Source organism: Ornithorhynchus anatinus, chromosome 2, assembly GCF_004115215.2.
Source record: "Ornithorhynchus anatinus isolate Pmale09 chromosome 2, mOrnAna1.pri.v4, whole genome shotgun sequence".
Taxonomy (NCBI): domain Eukaryota; kingdom Metazoa; phylum Chordata; class Mammalia; order Monotremata; family Ornithorhynchidae; genus Ornithorhynchus; species Ornithorhynchus anatinus.
In genome coordinates, this window is record NC_041729.1 from 27,570,661 (window position 1) to 27,587,590 (window position 16,930).

At 46.0% G+C, this 16,930-nt stretch overlaps 1 protein-coding gene across 2 annotated transcripts in view; it reads left to right on the top strand.

Annotated features, from left to right (window-relative positions):
* Positions 1 to 16,930, top strand: part of XPO6 (exportin 6) — a 137,734-nt gene that overhangs the window by 64,852 nt on the left and 55,952 nt on the right. For both annotated transcript variants that reach the window (XM_029055139.2, XM_029055130.2), the window contains exons 7-8: positions 7,705 to 8,158; positions 14,809 to 14,935. In XM_029055139.2, the coding sequence (XP_028910972.1) occupies positions 7,705 to 8,158; positions 14,809 to 14,935 (581 nt within the window). The remainder of the gene's footprint in view (positions 1 to 7,704; positions 8,159 to 14,808; positions 14,936 to 16,930) is intronic.

Consider the following 16,930-nt stretch of genomic DNA (forward strand, 5'->3'; position numbering starts at 1 on the left):
ATTGGCGATTGGTATTTCAGTAAATGAAAGTGGCTCTGGCTCGGATTCATTCATTCATTCAATAGTATTTATTGAGCGCTCACTATGTGCCGAGCACTGTACTTAGCGCTTGGAACGGACAAATCGACAACAGATAGAGACAGTCCCTGCCCTTGGACGGGCTTACAGTCTAATCGGGGGAGACGGACAAGAACAATAGCAATAAATAGAATCAAGGGGATGAACATCTCATTAAAACAATAGCAAATAAAGAGAATCAAGGCGATGTACATCTCATTAACAAAATAAATAGGGTCATGAAACTATATACAGTTGAGCGGACGAGTACAGTGCGGAGGGGAAGGGAGAGGGGGAGGAGCAGAGGGTCGGATCTAGGTATGTTCGCCGAATAAAAACCTCCTTCCGGCCGTGGTTGTAAAATAGTCTGAGAATCCTGGTCGCCTTATGAAAACTAGCCACCTTGCATTACTACTCAGGCCAAACACCTTTGAGCTAAAAGGGACAGAGAAGCAGCGTGGCTCAATGGCAAGAGCCCAGGCTTAGGAGTCAGGACACGGGTTCGAATCCCAGCTCTGCCACTTGTCAGCTGTGTGACTGTGGGCAAGTTACTTCGCATCTCTGTGCTGCAGTGACCTCATCTGTAAAATGGGGATTAAGACTGGGAGCCTCACGTGGGACAACCTGATCACCCTGTATCTACCCTAGCGCTTAGAACAGTGCTCTGCACGTAGTAAACGCTTAACAAATACCAACATTATTATTATTATTATTAAAGGGAAGAAACAAAAAAACAAAAACTGGGCTGTTTCTAAGTAGTTCCTTTTTGTTTCTAAGCCCCAGTCTGTACTTGGAAAGCTTTTGTGAACATTTAGTGTCGAGCACATCCTGTGAATTGGCACATATTCTTCCACTACAGTAAAGCTCAAGATGAATCTAATTGGAATTATTTCCACACATTTCCCTCCTTTACCCAAGGGGATAATCTGTTGAAATGTGATATACTCTCAGCAAGCATCTCTGAGCTCAAAGAGTTCTTGCCAGTCCACTGTTAACTTTTATTTTTAAAAGAGAAATATATAATGGTTTTGAAGGCCGCGTATAATTTTAATGTACAGTAGTCACCTCTTTACTTACATCACGTCGAAAATAGTTTCCCTTTTCGGGCCTTGGGTATTGGGAAATTTTGCAAAAAATGACATCTTGTTTCATTTGGTTACATGCTGTTCTCGAGGCGAATCTCTAATTGATGTGACTTAAAGTGTATGTAAATCTCAGACAAGGAGACCAGCAAACGGTACAAAAGTATGTCTTTGAAAGGGAACGCTTTGGGCCCTCAGTTTTAGTACTGTGTTATTTATTAATCGGTTGTGAGAAGCGGCTTGACCCTAGTGTAAAGAGTACGGACTTGGCGTCAGAGGACCTGAGTTCTAATCCTGGATCTGCCACTTGCTTGCTGTGTGACCTTGTGCAAGTCACTTAACTTCTCCGTACCTCAGGTTCCTCATCTGTAAAATGAAATTCAGAACCCTTTCTCCCTTCCCCTTAGACTTTGAACGCCATGTGGGAGAGGGACTGTGTCCAGGCCTCTGTTATCTACCCCAGGGCTGTAGTGCTTGACACACAACAAGTGCTTAACAAGTGCTTTGTTGTTATTATTGTGGTGGTGATGATGTGTCAAGCACTACACTAAGCAGTAGGATAAATACAAATACAATTGGATTGGCACAGTCCCCGTCCCACACGTGGCTCACAGTCTAAAGGAGAGGGAGAACAGCAGTTTAATCTCCATTTTACAGGTGAGGATATTTAATAACCGCAGAGAAGTTAAGTGACTTGCCCAAGGTCATACAGCGACAGAGTGGGATTAGAAAGTGCCCTCCTCAAGGGTGTTTTTGTAAAAATGTTTTCTGTGGGGGCAGCATGAATTTAGATTGAAATCAGTCTGCTAACAATTGATATTGGCAATGCCAGGTCTGTGACTTTTGGGATAATCGTCCTCTGTCCCAAAACTGTGCTGTCAGTTGCCTCCACTCAGTTCCATATTCCAGTTCTCATCACTAGGGCTAATTATGTTAGTTTACTTTGTCAGTCTAACGGAAGTTCCATCCCATCCTATTTTCTTGTGGGAGTGTGTCACCTCTGGCTTCTCGTGTTTGTTTTCTTTCAATGATGATAATAGTAATAATAATGCTGCTGATGGTATTTGTTAAACAGTTACTACGCGCCAGGCACTGTTGTAAGCGCTAGAGTGGATATAAGCAAATCCAGTTGGACAAAGTCCCTGTCCCACGTGGGGCTCACGGACTCGATCCCCATTTTACGGATGAGGTAACTGAGGCCCAGAGTAGTGAAGTTGATGCTCGCTTACCTCACCGCATCTCTGCCATTAAACTTGATGGTTCACTGTGGTGAATTAGACGAGTGCGTATTTAGAATTGTGCTAGCTAAACATTTTCTTTCGGAGCTCATATTTTCTTGGATGCAGAAAACAGAACGGTTGCTTAAAGATTGTCTTTTCCTTTGGGCTAAATAGCTGTTGGTCTTGGGGGTTCTTTTTTTAGCATTTAGATTAGAGAGTGTTTCTAGCCTTGGATTAATGCCAACATTTTAAAATGGGCAAAATATGATCTCCTAATAAAATAACTCTCCCCTCCCTTGACCGTTGACTAAAGGGGCATGTTTAGAATATACCTGAGATCTAAAGGCATTCAGTATTAGAAGAAAAGCAAAATAAACTGGTTTGTGTAGGACTGAACTGTTAAATCAGGAGGTTTTTAAGTAATCTTAATCTCTTACACTTCCTCTTTCCCTTTTTCAAAAAAAGAACCCCCAAACCTTGGTACGAACTCTTTCCCGTTTCGGCATTTAAAGGGGTAGCCTCGACAGCATTTCCCCGAAACGGGAGGGGGGGCCCTCCCCAGATGAGGTCACTAGATCTTGCCCCATCACTTTACGACTGTGTAGATGACTTAACCGATGCTTCTCGAGAAGAACGGGCCCAGCTGGTCGCACTTCCTTTTATACGGTCAAAATGCAGCCGTCTCTGCAATCTCTCCAAAGTTATATTGCTTTTAGTACCACTGAGTCTAAGGGTAGGAAAGCTGCGTTGGTCTTCCCTGTTCAGATACGGAGAAATTTATTAGGTAGCCCATGTCACGTTGTGTAAACAGAAGTTAGTTGAAAAAATAACGCACACACACACAACCTCTAAAAAACCAACAACCACACTTGCCCAAAATAGTCCTGCTGCCTAACCACTTACCTAAAGCGTTCCTTTTAGTGCCGAAGCACACGTGACTCATGTCTCTGCAGATCTGAAATGAAGCATTAGGGCCCGGTCCCAGCATCCAGAGATGGGAAAGGGGTACAGCCAAAGCGAGGGAGAATAAGGAATGTCTGAAGCTGGAGAGGACTTGTTTGTTTCCAAGAGAAACCTTAGAAATCCTTGCTGAATCTCCGCCTTCCCATTTCTCTTCTATTTCCAGTTTGCTGCAAAAAGCGGGGGACCAGCGTCCTCCTTATAGAAGGAAATGGTAGCCTGGGGCAGGCCGAGGGGAATAACACTTATCAGTAGTAATAATAATAATAATAATGGTGGCATTTGTTAAGCGCTTACTATAATAATGTTGTTATTTGTTAAGCGCTTACTATGTGCAGAGCACTGTTCTAAGCACTGGGGTAGATACAGGATAATTGGGTTGTCCCATGTGAGGCTCACAGTCTTAATCCCCATTGTACAGATGAGGGAACTGAGGCACAGAGAAGCGAAGTGACTTGCCCAAGGTCACACAGCTGACAAGTGGCAGAGCCGGGATTAGATCCCACGACCTCTGACTCCGAAGCCCATGTTCTTTCCACTGAGCCACACTATGTGCAGAGCACTGTTCTAAGCGCTGGGTTAGATACAGGGTAGTCAGGTTGTCCCACGTGGGGCTCACAGTTTTAATCCCCATTTTACAGATGAGCTAATTGAGAAGCAGCGTGGCTCAGTGGAAAGAGCCCGGGCTTGGGAGTCCGAGGTCATGGGTTCGAATCCCGGCTCTGCCACTTGTCAGCTGTGTGACTGTGGGCAAGTCACTTCACTTCTCTGGGCCTCAGTTCCCTCATCTGTAAAATGGGGATGAAGACTGTGAGCCCCACGGGGGACAACCTGATGACCCTGTATCTCCCCCAGCGCTTAGAACAGTGTTCTGCACATAGTAAGCGCTTAACAAATACCAACATTATTATTATAGAGAAGTGGCAGTGAGACTCCATCATGTCTTCATTTCTTTCCCATCACACTGAGAAGTGTTTGTTCCATTTATATCTCTGAATGCTACAGAGCGAAACAGAATGAAACTAAAAAGCAAGATTTCTCTTCGGCATTGCATTTTATAGAAAACTCTCTTTAAACTGTGTCCGCATATGGGAGAGTCCTGCTCCGAAATCAGAGCTGAAGGCCCAACTCTTAGATGAACAGAATGTGGTGCAGGTTCCTAAGCACTGATTTTTGTAGGTCAGAAATAAGGGCCAGAATTTTCTGCAAGTTGCAGAGTTTAAGATTCTTGACGATATAAAGGAAGTGTTTCCAGCTGGGGTTAGCCTTTAACCAGTATTGCTTAGATCGACAGTCTCTCAAATGATACTTTTTGTTCTCCATCCTGCTGGGTGTTATTCCCAGGGAATTTGGCTTTTTGTTACTTATTTGGTGGGATTTTTTTTCAGGGGGGACAATGGGGAGAAACACGTACATGTTCCCCCTTGTTTCTCTTGCCATTCCTATTAACTGCTCTCATCTCCCCTACGGTTTTATTCTTCCCCGCTCCTTTTCTCTGCAGAGAAGCACCGCGGCTTAGCGGAAAGAGCCGGGGCTTGGGAGTCAGAGGACGTGGGTTCTAATTCCGGCTCTGCCGCTTGCCTCCTGTGTGACGTTGGACAAGCCACTTAACTTCTCTGGGTCTCAGTTACCTCATCTGGAAAATGGGGATGTAGACTGTGAGCCCCGTGGGAGACAACCTCATTCATTCATTCAGTGGTATTTATTGAGCGCTTACTATGTGCAGAGCATTGGACTAAGCGCTTGGAATATACAATTCGGCAACAGATAGAGACAGTCCCTCCCCAGTGACGGGCTCACAGTCTAATCGGGGGAGACGGGCAAAAACAAGACAACATAATCGCGATAAATAGAATCAAGGGGATGTACACCTCATTAACAAAATAAATAGGGTAATAGATTACCTTGTATCTGCCCCATTGCTTAGAAGAGTGCTTGGCACATAGTAAGCACTTAACGAATGCCATTATTTTTATTATAATTATTTCCTCCTCGTTTTTCTAGCCCTATTCCCATCTTGTCTTCGTCCCTCCCTCTTCCAAAAGTGCTGCGACAACCAGTTCAACAAAGGCAAAAATAATGAAACTGAAAGCAAAACTTTTTTATACAAAATTGCTTATTTATAGGTACTTTCTGCTACTCTCTGTTCCTCCTTTTCACTGTACTCAGTACCGGCTGGAGCCCATCTATCTTTCTTTAACACAGTTGTATAGAACAGACATGTCCATCGATCTGTGGCATTTGAGTGGGTTTGGTGTGCAAGGCATTGTACCAAAGCACTTCGGGATAGAGTTGAATAAGGAGACGTGATATCTGCCTTCAAGAAGCTTATAGTCTAACGGGGGAAGAATGACGTTAAAATAATTCTGTTATACTCTGCCGAGCACGTGGAATGGTGCTCTGCACGTAGTAAGTGCTCAGTAAATACCATTGATCGATTGATTACAGGTAGGGGAGGCAACCAGCTCTGAGGATGTGGACGTAGGTGTCGAAGGGGGACTTGTACCAAAGGACTTAAAGGGTACGGATTCAAACTGCATAGGTGGGTCAGAAGATTGGAAGAATAGTGTGGCGATGTGAAAGATTAATCAGGGAAGGCTTCCTGGAGGGATTTGAAGACAGAGAGAGTTGGTGGCCCATTGGATATTGAACAGGGAGATTGTTCTAGGAAGGAGGGAAGGCAAGAGCACTGGGTTGTAGCGAGAGAGATGAGAGCGAGGCACAGTGTGAATAAGTTGGTATTTGAGGAGTCAAGCGTGTGGGCTGGGTTGTAATTGGAAAGGCACGAAGAGAGATAGAGGGAAGAGCGCTGATCGAGCGCCTTAAAGCGGCCGATGGGGGCTGCTTTTTGATTCAGGGATGGATGGACAACATTTGGAGGTTTTTTGAAGGAGTGGGGTCACGTGGACTCGACGACTTTTTTTTTTTTTTTGAGAAAAATGATCCGGGGAGCAGGGAGGATGGAGCGAGGAGGCTGCAGTTGTAATCAAAGGGATTTGACAAGTGCATGGACCAGAGTGGTAGCCATGTGGGTGGAGAGGAAAGGGTGGAGTATGGAGATGTTGGGGAGGTAGAACCAGCAGGATTTGGTGACCGAATGAGAGATGATAATGCCAGGGTAATGCCAAGGCTGTGGCCGTGTGAGAGAGGGAGGGCGGCGATATATTCGGTAGTGCGCTTGCTGTTGTTTACCTGATTTGCTTTGACGGTGACGTGGGAGAGGTAAGATTATATTTGATTCACAAACAGTCAGTCCCAAGCTACAAAGTTTGTATTGATTGGTGTGCATATGTATTCTTTTTTCGGTCATACATAGCCTCCTGAAAGCAGGAGGTGGAGTGGACATTGGTAGTGGGGTGGGAACAGCCCCATTGATACCGTAGCCAGTAGTGGAAATTCACAATCAGATGGGTGTACACCCCAAACCCCGCATTCTTACTCAGGACCAAGTTTTAGGCACTGTTAGATTGGATTTTTTTTTTAATACACTTTCAGTTGAATTGGGCTACGAATTTGATATTTTATATTTCAGACTCCCCCGCTTCTCGACTGTGAGTCCGTTGTGGGCAGGGATTGTCTCTGTTGCTGAATTGTACTTTCCAAGTTCCTAATACAGTGCGCTGCACCCAATAAGCGCTCAATAAATATGATTGAATGAACAAATTTCAGGGGGACCTTTCTGAGTTGTCCAGAAGTCGTTGCAGAGTGGGTTAGTTGTTCCCTGAGCCTTTGGGAGCTGAGTAAATACAGTGTGAGGTTTCGGGCCTGTCGACCTGCCTGACGAGCCCTCTCCGGCAAAAGACCGTGGAAGATAAATTAATCCGCGTACCGTTGGAATGAAAGTCCACTGAAAACTGGTTCAGCTTCTTTTGTGGCCCTTTTTCCGATTGTAAAATATGCTGCATCTGCAAACAGCTTGGGCATGGGAAAAAGAGTTGCCAGAATCTTGCCCAAGACTGGGTAAAATGAAACCACTTTCTCAAGTGTCTTCTGCCGAGTCAGGTTTCAAATCTCAGAGATGTTTTTTCAACTGACTTGTCCTTTCTGATCATGAGGGTAAACATTAAAAATGACCCCATAATCTTAGGGCAGAAACTTTCTGAATCAACATAAGGCGGGGTCAACTTTGGGTGACTTGCTAATATTCAGATTGTTTTAAAGCAAACATTAAAACGAGCGCTCTTGGTTTTTCTCACCAGGGCCTTGTGATTGAGGCATCCTGTCAACCAAATTGCACTTAGGTGTAGTTTAGAGTTGCAGCGTCCCAGATCCTTTTTTAAAAAACGGAAGGTAGTGAGGAGTGGTTTGGAGGGGTGCAATAAAATGCTTTGAATTTGGGTGAGAGGTACATAAATGTTCTTTTTTGTTGTTGCTGTTATTCTCAGGTGACCTTTTAAGTAACCTGTTGCAGAGTCCCAGTGCGGCCAAACTTTTGAATCAGCCAATCCCTATCCTTGATTCCGAGAGTGAGTATATCTGTTCCCTGGCCCTGGAGTGCCTGGCCCATCTCTTCAGCTGGATTCCTCTGTCTACCAGCATCACCCCTTCCCTCCTCACCACGATATTCCACTTTGCCCGCTTCGGCTGTGACATCCGAGCCAGAAAGATGGCATCCGTCAACGGCAGCAGTCAGAACTGTGTCCTGGGTCAGGAGCGCGGCAAGCTTGGGGTCCTGGCCATGTCGTGCATCAATGAACTTATGTCCAAGAATTGCGTGCCTATGGAGTTTGAAGAATATTTGCTGCGCATGTTCCAGCAGACTTTCTACCTCCTGCAGAAAATCACCAGGGATAACAACGCTCACACGGTGAAGAGCCGATTAGAGGAGCTAGATGAAAGGTAAGAGAATTAGAGGGCAGGAAAACTGCCCGCCATGAGAGTCTGTGTTCTCCGGAAAAGCTCTTACCGTTCATCTCTTTTGTGCGTAGCGTCTTTAATCCTCTTTGATTTCAGAATTCTGAACCCCCCCGGGGAAGAGCAGAAAGGTAGGTGTTTGCAGGTAAGCGTAACACTGTAGCGGGGCGGGGGCGGCCGAGGGCTGGCGAGAGGGATCGAGTTTGCCAAAATGGAGTGGTGTGTAGGATTGCCGTATTCTTTCCCGTCCTCTTCCTCCCATCCTCCCTCTCCCATCCCTTACTATTCGACTACAGGTCTAAGGTGGTCCAAGAGCTGAAACGGCTCCCCTCATAGGCAAGAGCATCAGAAGAGGCCCGTTGAGGTACGGGAATGACAGTATGTCTTTTCTAGGTTGGTATCATCTGGCAGTTTTTTTCCAAGTGGCCTTTAAAGTAGAAGAGGAAGTTTTGAAGACTATTTTGCAGCATATGGGAGTGCTTTTATTTTCCTGCATTTCGAGTGGAAGGCGCACTTCCATTAGAGGAGAGAAGTTCAATGAGGAGAATTAAGTGACTGGTGATTGACTTTTCCCGTGGAGCCCAAATTCCACACTGACAGGTTTGAGAAAGATGAAGAAATGACGGTTCCTTCCAACAAGTGGACATTTAGTTCCTTTGTCGTGCTGTAAGCAATCTGAATTTAGGGAGATGTTACAGAAGTCTACTGATGGGAATGAACTGAGCTTTTTGTATTTAAGGTAGCTTTAAAATTTCGTTGTTAGGGTCAGGAAAGGTTGTCAAATTAAGACCTTTTTTTTTTGGTTAAGTGTAGGTAAAAGTATCTCTTGTTGGTCAACTTTATTCTTTCCCAAGTAGCACACTTTGACCTCCAATGACGTCGTTTTAAAAACAGCGTCTGCATAAATTGAAAGATGACAGAATTTGAGCACGTAATTTCTCATCCTTCTTTGCTTCATCAACTTATGTCCCATGTTGGTAACTTGTTTTGCACCAGTAGTCTTGGGTGTTTGAAATCAGGTGGATGGGAAAAAAGGGGCATATTTTGCTTTATTAACTCTCTCTATTCTGGGGAACCCACCTGTTCAGAACTGCTCTGCCTTAGCGTCTTTCAGTGATCAGGTTGCTCGTTTTCATTATTATGATTTTATTCCAAAGACATATTTCCTTTATTAGTTTTTCTCTGAAAACAGGACCACTGTCCCAGAGTGTTCGGTGATGCAGAAATATTCATCTGATGTATTTATAGTGAGGTGGCTTGATATGAATCTGTGACTTGGGCCCCGGGGAGGAGAGACCCGTCCTCTTTTGTCCCCGGGCGAGAACCCAAGCCCGTCGCTTTCCCCGGGGCTGGTGCCGAGGGGACGTTTCATCTTGGAGATTTTTCACCACAGAACTGCTGACCTGGGGAATTCTGTGAGGAAAACGCTCAAGAAGAAATTCTGCTTTTCAAAAATGCAGTGCCAGGCTTTTGGGACCCCTCCCCCTCCAGGGCAATGGAAAACAGCCCCTTCGTGATACTCTGCCGGCTCTGGCTGTTTTAAGTGGTCATTGACCTTGATGGTACAGTAGGAAGTGCTTAACACATACTATTATCATTATAAATCCAATGAAAGCTGGGAGGCGAAATGAAACAAAAGAACGTGTTTTCAATTATGGCACGAGGGTCCAAAAACTTCATTTGACTCTTGGGAGTTTGCTAAATAGGTCATTTGCTTCTCCTTCTATTCCCTCCTCCTGCTTCACTTTCTTCATTAGCACCTTCTCTAGAAAGAGGGTAGGAGAGATAATAATAGTAATAATTATATAAATTGGAGTATTTGGTAAACGCTTACTCTGGGCCAACCATTGAACTAAGCAATGGGGTAGTTACAAGGTAATCGGGTCAGACATAGACCCTGTCTGCACATGGGACTTACAATTTAAGGTGGGAAAGGGGATGAAATTCAGACTGCTCAGTTTTGTAGGATTTTTTTATATGACGGGGGGTGTTGCAGATAGGACCCAGTCCTCAAATTTCTGTTTTTAATAATAATAGTGATAATTATGGCATTTAAGTGCCTCCTATGTGCCAAGCACTGTTCTAAGCACTGGGGTAGATACAAGGTAGTCAGGTTGTCCTACATGGGGCTCACAGTCTTAATTCCCATTTTCATGTTCTGTTGCATGCTCTGTCCCGGTTACTCCTTATCTTGATTACTGAAGGCTTGTTACTTTTGAGGATAATTAATCAATCAGTGACATTTATTGAACACTTAGAGAAAGTGAAAGTACAGAGCATTGTGCCAAGCACTTGGGAGAATAGAGTAGGTAGACACAATCCCTGCCCTCAAGGGGCTTACATTAAAGGGAGGCAGACTTTAAAATAATTACAGGTTGGGGTGAGCAACCTAGTGTAAAGATATGTGCCCAAGTGCTTTGGGGGTATGGACTCTGGTGTCTAGGTGACACAGCAGGGACAAAAAATGGGGTGGGGAGATATTGACCCCATCCATCCATCTCTCTCAGCACATCACACCCCACCTAGCCTCTCTACCCACTCTTGATGACCAAATAGATGCTCTCAACTCCACCCTCTCTACTCAGCTCAACTCACTAGCTCCCCTATCCCTCCGTTGCTCTCGCACCACTAACCCACAGCCGCGGATCACCTCCACCGTCCTCCTCCTCCGCTCTTATGCTTGAGCCCCGGAACGCTAAACAGCAGGCCAACCCTGTCCACTTTGTGTTTGTCCTTTCATGCCTTAACTCTGCCCTCTCCTCTGCGCGGCAAAACTATTTCTCTTCCTTATTGACGCCCCGGCCCATCACCCTCATCAGTTGTTCTGGACATTTAACTCCCTCCTCAGGCCCCCTGTCACTCCCCCTCCCCCACCCCTCACCCCCAACGATCTGGCCACCTACTTCATTAGGAAAATTAACACCATCAGGTCTGAGCTCCCCAAAATCACCCCTCCCCCTCCTCTATTCCCTCTTGTCTCGACCCCCTCTTCTACTTTCCCATCCTTCCCAGCAGTACCTTTAGAGGAGATCTCCTTCTTCTCAAGTTCCTCTCCTTCCTCCGCATACACATCAGTCCCCATTCCCTCCCAACTGCTGCTGAATTGTACTTTCCAAGCGCTCAGTGCAGCGCTCTGCACACAGTAAGCGCTCTATAAATACGACTGAATCGAATGAATGAACCTTATAAAAACTCTCGTCCCTTCCCTCCTCCCCTCTTTAATTTCCATCTTCAACCACTCACTCTCCAATGACTTCTTTCCCTCGGCCTTCAAACATTCCCATGTCTGCCCAATCCTAAAAAGACCCTCCCTTGACCCCACAGCCCCCTCCAGTTATCGCCCCATCTCCCTCCTACCCTTCCTTTCCAAATTCCTGGAGCTAGTCTACACTCACTGCCTTGAATTCCTCTCCCCCAACTCTCTCCTGGACCCCTCTTGGAAACCTGGCTTCCGTCCCCTCCACTCCACCGAAACCGCCCTCTCAAAGGTCACCAGTGACCTCCTTGCCCAAAACAATGGCTCCTACTCCATCCTAATCCTCCTCGCCCTCTCGGCTGCCTTTGACACTGTCGACCATCCCCTTCACCTCAACACGTTATCCAACCTTGGCTTCGCGGACTCCGTCCTCTCCCGGTTCTCCTCTTATCTCTCTGACCGTTGATTCTCGGTCTCCTTCACGGACTCCTCCTCTCCCTCCCGGCTCCTAACTGTCGGGGTTCCTCAAGGGTCAGTTCTTGGTCGCCTTCTGTTCTCCATCTATACTCACTCCCTTGGTGAACTCATTCGCTCCCACCTCTTCAGCTATCATCTCTACGCAGGTGACACCCAAATCTACATCTCCTCCCCTGTTCTCTCCTCCTCCCTCCCTTCCTCCAGGCTCGTATCTCCTCCTGCCTCCAGGACATCTCCACCTGGATGTCTGCCCACCACCTAAAGCTCAACACGTCCAAGACAGAACTCCTTATCTTTCCCTCCCAAGCCCTGTCATCTCCCTGACTTTCCCGTCACTGTGGACGGCACGACCGTCCTTCCCGTCTCACAAGCCCGCAACCTTGGTGTCATCCTTGACTCGGCTCTCTCATTCACCCCACATATCCGATCCGTCACCAAAACCTGCCGGTCTCACCTTCACAGCATCGCCAGGATCCGCCCTTTCCTCTCCGTCCAGACAGCTGCCACGTTAGTACAGTCACACATCCTATCCTGACTGGATGACTGCAACAGCCTCCTTTCTGACCTTCCAACCTCCTGTCTCTCCCCACTTCAGTCTTCACTTCACTCTGCTGCCCGGATTATCTTTCTACAGAAACGCTCTGGGCATGTCACCCCCCCTTCTCGAAAATCTCCAGTGGTTGCCTATCAACCTCTGTATCGAACAAAAACTCCTCACTATTGGCTTCAAAGCTCTCCATCACCCTGCCCTTTCTTACCTCATCTCGCTTCTCTCCTTCTACGTCTCAGCCCGCACACTCTGCTCCTCTGATGCTGACCTTCTCACTGGGCCTCACTCTCGCCTGTCCCGCCGTCGACCCCCGGCCCACCTCCTACCTCTGGCCTGGAACGGCCTCCCTCCTCAAATCCGCCAAACAATCACACTTCCCCCCTTCAAAGCCCTACTGAAGGCTCACCTCCTCCAAGAGGCCTTCCCAGACTGAGACCCCTTTCCCTCTGCCCCCCCTCCCCTCCCCATTGTCCCGACTCACTCCCTTTGCTCTACCCTCCCTCCCTGCCCCACAGCACTTGTGTATATATAATTCCATTTATTTACATTAATGCCTGTTTACTTGTTTTGATGTGCATTTATCTATAATTCTGCTTATAATGACGCTACTGATGCCTCATTACTTGTTTTGATGTCTGTCTCCCCACTTCTAGACTGTAAACCTGTTGTGGGCAGGGATTGTCTCTCTTTGTTGCTGAATTGTACTTTCCAAGCACTTAGTATGGTGCTTTGCACACAGTAAGCGCTCAAAAAATACGATTGAATGAATGACTGACAGAGATTATTCAAGGAAGACTTCCTGGAGAAGATATTTTAATTGAGGTCTAAAAGATTGAGAATGACAGCTAATCGGTACTTCAGCTGAGTTCTTCGTGGTCAGGGAACATGATTAATAATGATAATAATTATAGTATTTGTTAAGCACTTACTATGTGCCAAGCACTGTTCTAAGTGCTGGGGTAAATACAAGGTAATCAGGTGGACCCGTGTGGGGCTCACGGTCTCAATCCCCATTTTGCAGATGAGGTAACTGAGGCCCAGAGAAGTGAAGTGACTTGCCCAAGGTCACACAGCAGACAAGTGGTGGAGCTGGGATTAGAACCCACGCCCCCTGACTCCCAAGCCCCTGCGCTTTCCACTAAGCCACACTGCTTCTCTAATTGTACGCTCCCAAGACAATACTCCGTACACAGTTTTATGTTCAGCACATACCAATGATGGGTTAAAGCTATTTGACCTTTGCAGAGGAGCATCCACCCCGCCAGATGAGCCGATAAATTAAGTGCAAATCAACTCTTAACTTTTCATTTTCTGGTGGAGGTCAGAGGTAGCCAACATGGAATTGTTATCCTATCCTACCAAGAAGGCGTTTTTCAGTTGTGGGTCAGTTTGTCCAAAGTGTGAAATAGCAAACTCTACTCCCCTTTTTTGTAAAAAGAGAATGAAAGAACTAGAATTGCTTCTTGCATCTGTAGTGATGAGAAGGTTTGTTTCAGACGACTTAGCTGTAAGTGAACCGAGACTTGCTGTAACTAGATCTGATGATGGGGTATTTATGATTTTTTTAACATTTGATTGAAAATAATTTGTCCCTCTAACTTCTTCAAGGATTTTTAAAATTCTGTGCTATGCTAGGGGTTCAGTCGTGTTCACAATACTAGGTATTGAATCAGAGTACTTGAAAACAGCTCTGCCCCACTCTTTGCTGTGAAGCGATCATATGTGTGTACATAATTACGGTCACCGTGCCCAACAAAGACAGTGTTTATTCACCGGTGTTTATTGAAAGCGTTTTTGAGATCCATCTACAATTTGACATTTTTTAACTTTGGAGAGTTGGGACGTTTGGTTGGTTTTCGATTACCATCACAGTCAGTCTTCAGACCACGAAGGTGTTTTGCTAAATTGCTGAGCCTCTTGGGAGCCTTCAATTTGCTCCCACCGCTCTTGAAACATGCATTACCTCAATTAGGTTTCCTACCGCGGAATCTTGTTGACCAGATGGATGTGTTTCTTTCCAGTGGTAGAATTAGGTGAGGGGTATGCTCTATTCATTCATTTATCGATCTTTTGCCCTTTTAGCTAAGGTGTGTTGTGATACCAGTTATTTAGAGGGGAATAAGTAATTGCTTATGAAAAAGCCGTATTAAATACTAAACTTTAAAGTCGCTTTTGACTAGATTCTTCTCTGCTATGTTTCAGGTGGTAATGGATTGAAGGGTTGCCTGTCCTGTAGGTAATTGGTGCAGGGCCTTATACTTTTAACTGCGCTTTGTCTATTAATAATCATATTTTGGTAATGAAAATGATTTTCTTTGCATTTCATTTCCCAGTGCCTTTTATTGAAATTATTTCTCTTTCTAATAGAGGCAGAGATCTTACAATTTTTTTTTATCTATTTCCCTCATATAGCTACATCGAGAAGTTTACTGATTTTCTGCGTCTCTTTGTGAGCGTCCATTTGAGGAGGATTGAGTCCTACTCTCAGTTTCCTGTAGTAGAGTTTTTGACACTGTTGTTCAAATACACATTTCATCAGGTATGGCATTTCGGTTTCTCACCTTCTTATATTTTCTATGCTGGAATGAGTGGGGCAGGCTAATGTATCTCCTAGACGTGTAACCAATTGGACAGTATTTTGCCAATTTAAGGAAATGAATACGGTGAGAGGGCCTTTGATATCGCTCTGTCTGTCTTTCTCCTGGAGACTCGAAGGGACCGGTTAGAGGTGATGCAGAGTTAAGTGACGGAATTTTAGGTTTGGAAGTTAGTAACTCCATTTCAGATAAAATTTTGACCCTCCGTATTCCTGCTGGCTGAGTCTTAAAGAGGGGAACCTTTGGGCCTTCTTAGGAGAGAAAGATGGTGTCAGATCTGGAGTTCCCTACAGGTACCTAGCGGGGGCCCAAGCAGTAACAATTGCGTGTTGAATGAAACGAGAGGACAGAAGGGCGAAGGAAGCCCAAGTCGAGAAGGCCGCAGAGTAGAGGGACCATTCGGATAACTCAGTTATGCAAGTGTAAAAAGTGAGACATATGAGCCTCTAAGAGGAAGGCTTTGGTGCCCCAAGGGGCAGAGAAGAGCCTCTTCCCATTTAGGCTATGCGAACACAGTGTCGTGCATATAGTGAGCGCTTAATAAATGCCATTGATTGATTGCTTGAAGAGGTCATCAGATGGAGCGATCCCGTGGCAACAGGCTGTAGCCGGGATACCTGTTTATACTTGCCTTTGCCTCTGGTAATCTGCTTTTGGCTAGGCTTCTAGCAAAGGGGACGACTCTGAGGAGCTCAATGAAAAGCGGAGCGGTAGCCGTACGAGCAGGTAATGTGAGAATTTCCCGCTGCTGCTCTAGTCGCTAGCTCCGTCTTCGAGCCCAACAAGAAAGGGACTAGCCGGCCACAAGAGCACATGAGGTTCCAAGTTAGCCACTGTAGCTAAAAGCTGGAGGCGATGCCGAGGCTGTGGAGAAAGCTTAGGGCCCTACCTCTGGTTTTCCTCTGTGGCTGCCGTGACGGGGGTGGCATGAGCCAGTGGAGCGACTGTTTTTACCTGTTGCCGATGGGACCGCTCCACAGAAAGGATTCACCGTGGGTGCGCATGTCGACGAGCGTAGATCGGTGTGGCTGATTGTTTGCAGATTGAGGAGGGAAAGGAAGTAGCTCTCTACTGCAAGCCCAACAAGAAGGGGACAGGACGTGAAGGTACAAGCTAGCTATCGTAGCTTAAAACTGGAGGCAGTGGAAGCCGTGGCGAAAGCCGAGGGCCCTCCCTCTGGCCTTCACTTGTGGCGTCCAAGATGGCGGTGTCATTAGCCATTGGAATATCTGTTATACCTGACTAGAATATGTAGGTACAGCGTGGGCTGTTCTTAATGCTAAACGCCCCCTTCGTATTAGACGTGATACAAAAACAAGATAGTTGGTACCCTAAAAAGATGGTAGACCTTTAGGGAGGCTCACCTCTATGGAAAAAATGCCAAGGTCCTTCCTTGCTAAGAAGTGAATTTGCTGGGTAGCCTGGCCACACTGTTCGGCTGCTTCTGTTCCATTGGAGAGCTTTTGAGTTGGCCTGTTTAAAAGAGGGTAATTTTAGTTGAATCATTTTAAGCAGAGTTGTGATTAAAAACTAGGAATTTTCAAAAAATGATGAAGCCTCGTCTTTGCGTGGAAGGCCTCTGACCTTCCATTTCTTAAGCATTTCAGACTTGACATTTACTCCCCTCTCACCCTCCACCGCCCCCCGGAAATCTGAAAGGAGGATTTCTGTGTCACTATGGGGGAGTACTCCACAGCCATCGCTTCTTCACTCTTCTCCCTCTTCCTCCAATTTTCACTTCTAGAAGAGAGGGTGAAGAGGTGAGACCAAAAAGTTCCTGGGCAGCTCAAATGACAGTGGAGGGGAAAGATAGGAGCCAGTAGGTTACACGTGAAGTCTTGCATTCCTAAATTCAGGTTTCTGCCAGCCCTCATAGCCACAAATGTAAGAGGGAAACGGAGTTGGAAGAAGGCAAGGGCTAACAGAAACACGGCGCC